A 9,022-nucleotide genomic window follows, 5' to 3' on the forward strand; every position below is an offset into this window, starting at 1 on the left:
AAATCTGTCCTTGTGCCGCTCCAGCGTGGCAGGGAGGGGAGGAAGCGGGAAGGGCAGGTGCTCGGCTGGCATTTATTTCAAGAACAAATTAAGATGGTGTGTACGTTTGCTGATGGCATGGATGGAAAGGGATAGATCATTTGCTGTGCTATGGTTAGCTCTGTAACTGGAATTTGGTTATTATGTTTTTTAAATTATAACCTAACCCGTAGTGTTTCACAGGCGGTTGTTCAGATGAGACGTATCAATGGGTAGACAAAATTTCATGCAATCATTGAGGCAACTGATATCATCTAGATACAAATTTTACAACAGAGACACTACAAAGGATCTTTCTTATTTCATGTAGGTATCACATTGCTTGATCAGAAGAACATTTTTTGGGTATCCTCCAACTAAAGCAGGCGCTGGTGTGGTGCAGCAGACTAAGGGTGAGAAAATATTTACTTGAGCTTCTGCCCTGTTTCAACCTTATACCAAGAGGTGATATTTTCTGCAGGAATTTGGCATCTCCTCTCCTGTACAAATTCTATTCCTTGTTTTGTTTTTCTCTAGATGTTTGTTTGAGGTTCTGCAGACCACAAAGTTCTACAACAGCTGCTGATGCATCTGGAGAGGATCTCTTACTCAAATGGGGCCTTTTCCTGGTCCCTCTGGCCACATTCTGTCTTGGCACTTGGCAGGTACAAACAAATATTTCATTTTTTCAAGAGATGAGCACTTGAGGGCCGTCAGGTTTTTCCATCTCGGGCTGTTTAATCTAGTTCAAATCACATATAGGGTAAAGATTTGCTGTTATTTTACCGTTCTGTTTTCTAAGTGTCCATTTGTAAATCTTTAAAGGAGAGATTCTTATTTTTGACACTTTTATGTCAGTGTAAATATTTCCTCAAATTAAAGTCAGTAGCTTCCATTTCCGTGTCTCAAATTACCCTGTTTTAGGCCAGGTCTGAGGAGAAACTTAAGACACAGATTTTAAGGCTTGCTGGGGCTATTTTATTGCTTTGTTCTCCCATACGGAATTACCTTTGTGTTTGTGTGCTTTCAGGTTCAGCGGCGAAAGTGGAAATTAGATTTGATTGCACAACTGGCATCAAGAATTACATCAGAGCCCATCCCTCTGACATTAGAGTAAGGAAGCTGAGCCAGTTTATTGTCTACAGAGTACTGACAGTGTGCGGGGCATATATGGTTCCTGCACTAATGAGCTTATACTGAACTAAACTGCATGAAAATGAAGGAATGCAATAGGAATCAGGACGTGCAAGCAAATTAGAAGGATAGACATCCTGTTAATTTCCTTATTTTTAGTAAGAGAGTAAGTAAGTGAACACTTCCCTATGGGATACTCTAAATGCACGTAAAAAGGATGAATCTCAGGAGATTCAGGAGAATGGGGTATGTAGTTCATACCGTATGTAATTCACCTGGAGAAGGAGGGCCTAGTAGCTGGTGCCTGTGATATCCCAAATGGATTATTCCTGCAACAGGGAATCTTAGATCAATAGCAGACCCTGCCCCAAGCGTGGAGCAGTTGTGTCAGATATGAGAGAGATTTTTAAGGTCACTTGGCCATATGGCACAACAGTCGAAACAGTTCAGTTGTTCCATTTCACCATCTGGGATGGGAACAAAACGCTCCCTGTTGGCTGGATGCACATGCACTGTATCCTCCTGCTGATCAGCTGTGTGTGTCATTGAGGTGGCACTAGCTTACAGATATCATGGAAGAGAATTGCTCTCTAAGTACTCATGATCATCTTGGTTTGATCCACTATGATAGTAATAAAATAGTAAGCCAGCTGCTTATTCTATGAGGTGCTTGTCTTGTATTTGTATTTGCCACCTGGCCCTAGAGCGAACCATTAGGGTAAAGAAGAATCCCAAAATCCCCTAACTCAATTTGCCTGTTGCAGCCATGATTTTGTTTTCATCTTCTTCCATGCAGTCCCATGGAATTGAAGGAATTGGAGTACAGACCTGTAAAGGTTCGAGGGCATTTCGACCACTCCAAGGAGCTCTATATTTTGCCACGGTCACTTGTGGACCCTGAGCGGGAAGCCAGAGAAGCCGGGCGGCTCACATCCCACCCAGAAAATGGAGCGAATGTCATTACTCCTTTCTACTGCACAGAACTAGGGTAAGCTAATTAAAAGTTACAGTTCATGTGAGCAACTCACTTCTGTTTTGAAAAGCTGAATCATGGTGGTTGGGTTTATATAAATTGCTTCCTCTCACAGTCTGTTAGGTCACTGAGATTTGATTCAAAATTGTATTTAAATTCCCTTATAATGTGCACTCAAGATGACAAAAAAAGTGGCACCAAACACATGGATTGCTTCTTTCTTTGGTACTTAGTTCTAGGCAGCAGCAAGCATAAATTTCCTTTTGCTCATGAGCTGTACCTTTTTATGTACTCTAGGGTCACAATTTTAGTCAACCGAGGATTTGTGCCCAAAAAGAAAATGAAACCGGAGACCAGGCTGAAGGGACAGGTAAGGGGGATACAAGGAATGTTGCATATTACTCTCTGCCCCGTGATTTGTCAGGGGCACTACTGACAAACCAAGAAAGGTAGTAGCCATGTTCAGCGTCATGGGAAGTTAGAGAGTCATTGCACTTCTTGAAGAAGATAAACCTTTTCTTCCCACCTTTTTGATAAGTAAATAATGTTTTTTACAAACAAGGAGCTGTTCTTGATCTGCTTTTTCCCCTGCTGTGTTACAGCACTGCCCCACTGCAGGGCACAACCACTTGATTTATAATCAGACCCCACAAGTGCCGTATTTTTCTACCACAACTTTGTATGCCAGGACATGAAATGAGTCTTGAAAGGTTACTTTTTTCTCCTCTGCCCTTCTCTTCAGATTGAAGATGAAATTGATCTCACTGGGGTGGTGAGATTATCAGAAACCCGGAAACCTTTTGTACCTGAAAATAACATTGAGAAAAACCGTTGGCACTACCGTGACCTGGAGGCTATGGCAAAGGTGACCGGTGCTGAGCCTGTCTTTATTGATGCAGATTTCAGTAAGTCACAGAGTAACCCAACCCCACCTCCAATTTACATCAGTCTTTCCCTCTTCCCATTCAGTTAGTTACTTCTCCTGGACACTTGGAAAGGTAAAATCATAGAATCATTTAGGTTGGAAAAGAGCATTAAGATAGTGGAGTCCAACAAGATATTGCATCCTTCTCTGCGTGCTCTGCTAGGTTTACTATTTGGAAGGCGAGAGGCAGCCAGCACTGGGGAACAGTAGGACGCTCAGAAGAGATGCAGGTGGTGGTTGATGCCTTGAGCACAACCAGTCACTTGCTGTAGGGCCACAGGCCCCACAGCTCTGGCTTTGCTAACTTGGGAACACCGTTGCCCAAGAATAGGGGCAGGGTATCCACACGACTTACCACCTTCATCCCATTTCTCACAGCAAGGGCAACTCTACGCAGTACAGACTAGAGCTTTAACTTGTGCACCATGTACCTATAGGAAGCACAGTCCCAGGGGGACCCATCGGTGGCCAGACAAGAGTGAGCCTGAGAAATGAGCACATGCAGTACATCATCACCTGGTAAGTCACCCAGCCAGCATTTGACTGACCTTCCATTGGGGTTTTTGAAGGCAAAGCTTTGAACTGCTTTCTGTTGAAAGCAAGGGAGCAATTTTTGCCCAACATCCTTGCTCCTGCATCAGTGAGACTGGATGAGCGCTAAACTACAACAGCCTGAATTTTTAACCTAAGTAACATTTGCAAGGTGATTTGAAATAACTGTGTTTTATTGCACCGCAGCTGACTTAAGGAGGTTCAGTCCATCTTGAAAAGGTGCAAATGTGTGGTTTTCTTTTCTTTCATAGGTATGGCTTATGTGCTGCAACTTCATTCTTGTGGTACAGAAAATTTATACAAAAAATACCTCTGTGAGGGGAAGGGCTACTTTCTTCACTGTACACCACAGTGAAGAGCACACTTTTATACAAGACTGCTGTCTGATCAGTCCTGAATAACTGAAGCACCCAGACTTTCAGGGCAACATGTTCAGCTCTGAAGCTGCAAATAGACTTTAAGCCACTGCTGCAGCCCCCAAGCTCCTACCAGTGTCGTTCTGCCTGCACAGCTTGGAAGCATGGCTGAGACTTCTAGCAAAGATGATTTATGCAGTAATCCCAAGGATACATTTTTCTGTTGTGGTTGGTTGTCAGCTACAACATTTTAACTTTGCCACTGCTGTATTTTCTGGAAGATGGGAAGGGATTTTGTGAATCAAACTTTCTTTCTACCGAGGAATCATTCCTGAAGCGAGGAGTGGTTCACAGCAGTTGCACCAGAATAAATAAAGAGGACCTACAGGTGCTTGCCTTATGACTTGCATTGTGCATCTCACATCTTAATAGTGACAGACCTGAATGTTACTGTGGATACTCAAGTCTAGGTGGGCAAGAGCATCATGAGGGTTAGCAAGAACAAGCAGCAGCTACCTCTGCTGGAGCCTTATCAAACTTGGTAGCCTCTAATACTGCAAGACCAAGTCAGTAGTCAGGAAAGAACACATGGACAAGGTCTAGATTCTTCCCCCTCTTCAGCCTGCCTTCACTGATCATTCTTGCCCTGGAAGAGGCATTACAGACTCCCAGGAGGACATCCCCATCTAGTTAGTCTGCTAAAAAGTAGCACCCTATCTAACCCATACTGTAACCAAGCCTTAAGTACTAATGGAGATGATCTAGAGCCATTTCCAATGGAGAGGTATTTGCACAACTCAGCCAGATTTGTAGCTAGAACTAGCCTAGCCCATTCAACTCTATGATCACACAGCACATGTAGCTGAGCTGCTATTGATGGGCTGTGTGTTCAAAGGAGAGGACTGGCAGTTAAGGTCAGTTGCTTCAAGTAAAGTACTAACCTTCTCTATATAGCTGTTCCTGTGCAGCACTACTCAATCCTTTGATGGAAGGCAGAGAAGGAAGGCAATGCTAATGTGCTACCCACTACCTGGAACACTCCCATTAATAGAGACCACTGAAACTTAATCTGGGGGGTTTATTCTTTTTATGTACAGAAAACACGATAGCAATCCAGTACATCTTTAGCCCAGCTTGGTAGCCAGTTCTTTAGCCTTTGCTTTTTCAAGCTTAGCGATGCGAGCCACTGATTTTGGACCCAAGACGTTACCACCCCAGTGACGACGAATCTGCAGAGAAGTGAGAACAGGTTAAATACGTCATAGAACCCCTGATGTCTTTCAAACGACTTGCTCAATTCCACTCCTTTATGCACAAGGGGAAGAGCTCCCTCAGCCAGGAAGTCCTACACATTTCAAGCAGTACAACGTTTTGGGGTAGCACAGAAATACAAGAGTTTAAAACCCTTCCCCGTTAATGATGCTGGATTCAGCCATCACAATAACTTCTGGACTTGGGGGATGGAGTTGAGCCTAGCAGAAGCTGTTGCCCTCTCTACAATCCTAGCCTTGCGATAGCTCCATTTATTTGTAACTTGGTGACAGCATTCATTTTACCCCACCCTCAGGTACAGAATCTGAACACATCGTAAGCAATCTAGGTACAACACGCTCAACAGGCTTAAAGCTGATGCCACTATGTCTGAAATAATTTGCATTTCACCAGGAAGTTTTTGGGGACATTAACAGTATAAACTATAAGACAAGGGTAGCAGCACAGAGTATCTTACCTCATCGTATCGGTCATTGTAGTTGGTCTTGACAGCCTCCACCAGCTTTGCAAGGGCTCCCTTATCCTCCCTGTTGGTGATAGTTTAGAGCCTTAATTCAATACTTTCCCTAAGTCTTTTACCTCAAGACTTAAGCTGTAGTGGCAATGTGATTTTTCAGGTTAAGCATAAGCATCATTTGGAAAGAGTTAACCACACCAACCATCGACGCTTTAGAAACTTGTGCTGCTCACATTAAGGTTAATAGTTCCATCCACATATTTTAGAGTAACCATCCATTTTGGTAAACCAAAATAATCTGTATCTTCAGGATCCGACAGAGCTCTTCATACAAAAGGACATCTAGTAGTATTTTATTTATATTTATTTTTAATCCTTTAAACTAGAGACACAAGTTTGCTATCTGTCTGCCCTGTACTCTGTGCAGCATGCAGAACACTTACGGGTTAACTTGGGTGAAAGCAACAGAGGTACAAGTTTTCCTGTGGACCAGTCGCCCCAGTCTGGCTTTGCCCTTGATGATGCAGTATGGCACTCCCATCTTGCGGCACAGAGCAGGCAAGAACACCACCAGCTGAAAAGAAAGGGTGTGTGCTATATAACTGAGGGAGTATTATCTTTTTATTCTTCCAATCAGCCTGGGCTGTGGCAGTTGCTCAGTGTTAAAAAGCTCGTTTTGCTCTTCATTGTTGATTCAGGTGAAGAAATTCATACATCATTGCAAGGGCCAAGCCTCACTAACACCAGAACAACTATGAACATGCGTTAAGTATTCCAGTTCTGGTAAATGCATTGTTCTATGCATTCCATTTTCATGCAGTAAATTTCTCCTAAAATGCATTTTCACTCCAAGCCCAGTTCTACCTCAGTTAAGTTACACAGGTAGCCTGTAAGATGTACAAGCGAGTATGCTTACCTCAATGGGGTCTACATCATGGGCAATAACTACAAGCTGAGCTTTCTTGTTCTCTACCAGAGTCGTGACACTGTTAATACCTGAAAAAACACATTATAGGTAAGCTTTGATTCCGCTCACAGTCTATTTTTCCTAGAAGCCTCACACAATCAGCTCAGATTCCATAGCGCAACTTCATTATTAAAGTTGTGAAAACTTTTCACATCCATTCAGCAGTACAGAGAAGATATTCCATGGACAATCTGCTACAGCTCAGGGTTAAAAAGCTCGTCTATTTTGCTCTTCACTTTGAGCTCAGGTGAAGAAATTCATACATCATTGCAATAGCTTGTCCAGTCCTGTTTAGTTGGAGCACCAACTCATCAGTTTTCTCTCTAACAAAGCACCACGCTCCCATACATGCAAGCAGCCAAGTACAATTACCTGCTCGGAGGACCGGTGGCCGCTTAGTCGGCGCATCTCCCTTTCCTGCAGCCTTCTGCTCAGCCCGAGCCAGTAGCCTCTGCTTCTTCTCTTGCTTATTTTCTGGCCTGTATTTGTGCGCCAGCTTCAGAAGCTGTGTAGCTGTAAGACAACACCTACTAGTTAGTTAGCTGCATAACCTGAAAAAAATCTAAGCATTACTTTTAGAGACTGCAGTGCATCAGCGATCTTGGTGGTTGTCATCAAAGTGTATTTAGACAGCAGAGTTAGCATAATTTGCACAGTGCAAGAGCAGAGCTAGCAGAGTGCCTCTAGAGGCCATAGGTGCACCTCTGTTGGCAATGAGAGCTCTTTCACTGTTTGGATGAAAAAATGCCTGTTGACCCCTGCAGCAGTTATGATTAAAGGTGGTGCACTTTCTCCTTTCAAGCAAGCAACTTGTTTGGCAACATCTATGAGGGAATTACTCTACATAGGCTGAAAGTTTCTTGCATAAACACTGTCACCCAGAAAAGACTATTTACTTGTTTCACAGAAGACCCTGAAGTCCATTCTTCCCCCATCTTGATGTCAGTTTGCAGAATGCTGGCTTTCCTGCCAAAGTCTGCACTCATATAGATTTCTCAAGCTATCTGTTTACACGGTTAAAAGAACCCTGCACTGTTCTACACCAAGCTGGAAGAACGGACTCCGATGGAAACATGCAGTTACAATAACCCTGGGTTCAGGTCATTGAGTAGGACCTTTGGTATTTTCCATACCCCTTTTCAAAGTACATAGCAGCTATCAAGACTTAAGCCAGCAAATTCAGACAGCAGCTTGCTCTTCATATCACCTGTCACTATTAAAGCCTCCCTAAAATGATTCAAAAAATACTCTCCATCTTACCTTTATTAAGTCTTATTTTGGTTTCTTTCCTCTTCTGAGGCATATCCCATTAACAAGCCAAGTCAAGAGAACATTGTGGGGCTCATGCTTACCTGTCTGGCGGTCCAAAGCCTGAGTGAACTGGTTAATGGCAGGAGGCACCTTCAAGCGTTTGTAAAGAATGGACCTCTGGCGCTGCAGCCTGATGTAGCGCGGCCATTTCACGAAACGTGTGAGATCACGCTTTGGCTGGATATCCTGTCCTAAAAAATACAGACTTTAACTCAAAGCTCTTCCAAACCCACAGAGCAACAGCATGGAATGGGCATGAGTGCATCAGTGATCTTGGTGGTGAAGTGTCAGCACTATCACTCAGATAGCAAATATTCTTTCACATCATCTGCACACCATGCACAAATGGCACTATGATAGTCTGAACTTATTTACCACACCACGTGCAAAATGGCAAGATTCATCCCAACAGAATCACGCAATGAATCTTTGTACTACAAGATATTCAGCAAATTGTCAATAGCCACCTCCATATACCTAACGAAGGACAGCTCTTAATTGCACCAGCAAGGCAACTGCTTTCATCACTTTCTCCTGTCTATAACTTTATTACAATATGATTGTTTGCGATTTAGATAGCTGTCTATAATAAACAACAAAAAAAATCCACCTTGCATGCATAGCCCAAATGTCCACTTACTCACCAATGCCAAAGTTCTTAGGCCTCTTCTCAAAGAGGGGATTGACGACCTTCTTGGCCTCCTGCTTCTTGACTACAGCAGGGGCTGGTGCCACCTTCTTGCCCTTGGCCTTCTTTCCTTTCGGCTGCAAGCAAAAAATAAATTCTTCTTTCTTTTGCTTCCAAAGCTTTCAGTCCACCTTGGAAATGCATTTTTGCAGGCCTCTCAGCCTCGCCTTGGTCTTCCAGAGAGAGCAAATCCTTCGACTTGCCTTTAAAAGGTTTATGAACCTCCTCGAGACGGGCGCAGTTTAGAAGTTGCGTGTTGCTCTCCTCGGCCGGACACCAATGGCCCCAGGAGCAGCTGGCGCCCCCCAGCCCTGCGCTCCCCAACACCACCAGCGCGAGCTAGCGGCTACCAAGTCCGGGCCGAGATCC

General features: G+C 43.7%; 2 protein-coding genes across 2 annotated transcripts; one reads left to right on the forward strand and one right to left on the reverse strand.

Moving 5' to 3' along the window:
• Positions 1 to 349: 349 nt before the first annotated feature.
• SURF1 (surfeit 1) lies at positions 350 to 3,943 on the forward strand (the record flags this gene model as incomplete). Its single annotated transcript, XM_010288823.1, has 8 exons — positions 350 to 431; positions 556 to 683; positions 1,049 to 1,131; positions 1,949 to 2,140; positions 2,423 to 2,495; positions 2,868 to 3,030; positions 3,488 to 3,569; positions 3,854 to 3,943. Coding segments are annotated over 8 exons (870 nt in total), but the record flags the coding sequence as incomplete, so codon positions are not given.
• A 1,076-nt stretch (positions 3,944 to 5,019) lies between these two features.
• RPL7A (ribosomal protein L7a) lies at positions 5,020 to 8,772 on the reverse strand (the record flags this gene model as incomplete). Its single annotated transcript, XM_010288824.1, has 7 exons — positions 5,020 to 5,187; positions 5,688 to 5,757; positions 6,131 to 6,261; positions 6,604 to 6,683; positions 7,027 to 7,167; positions 8,007 to 8,156; positions 8,610 to 8,772. Coding segments are annotated over 7 exons (840 nt in total), but the record flags the coding sequence as incomplete, so codon positions are not given.
• Positions 8,773 to 9,022: the final 250 nt, after the last annotated feature.

The sequence above is a fragment of the Phaethon lepturus genome, unplaced genomic scaffold (assembly GCF_000687285.1).
Source record: "Phaethon lepturus isolate BGI_N335 unplaced genomic scaffold, ASM68728v1 scaffold48196, whole genome shotgun sequence".
In the NCBI taxonomy this organism is placed as follows: Eukaryota; Metazoa; Chordata; class Aves; order Phaethontiformes; family Phaethontidae; genus Phaethon; species Phaethon lepturus.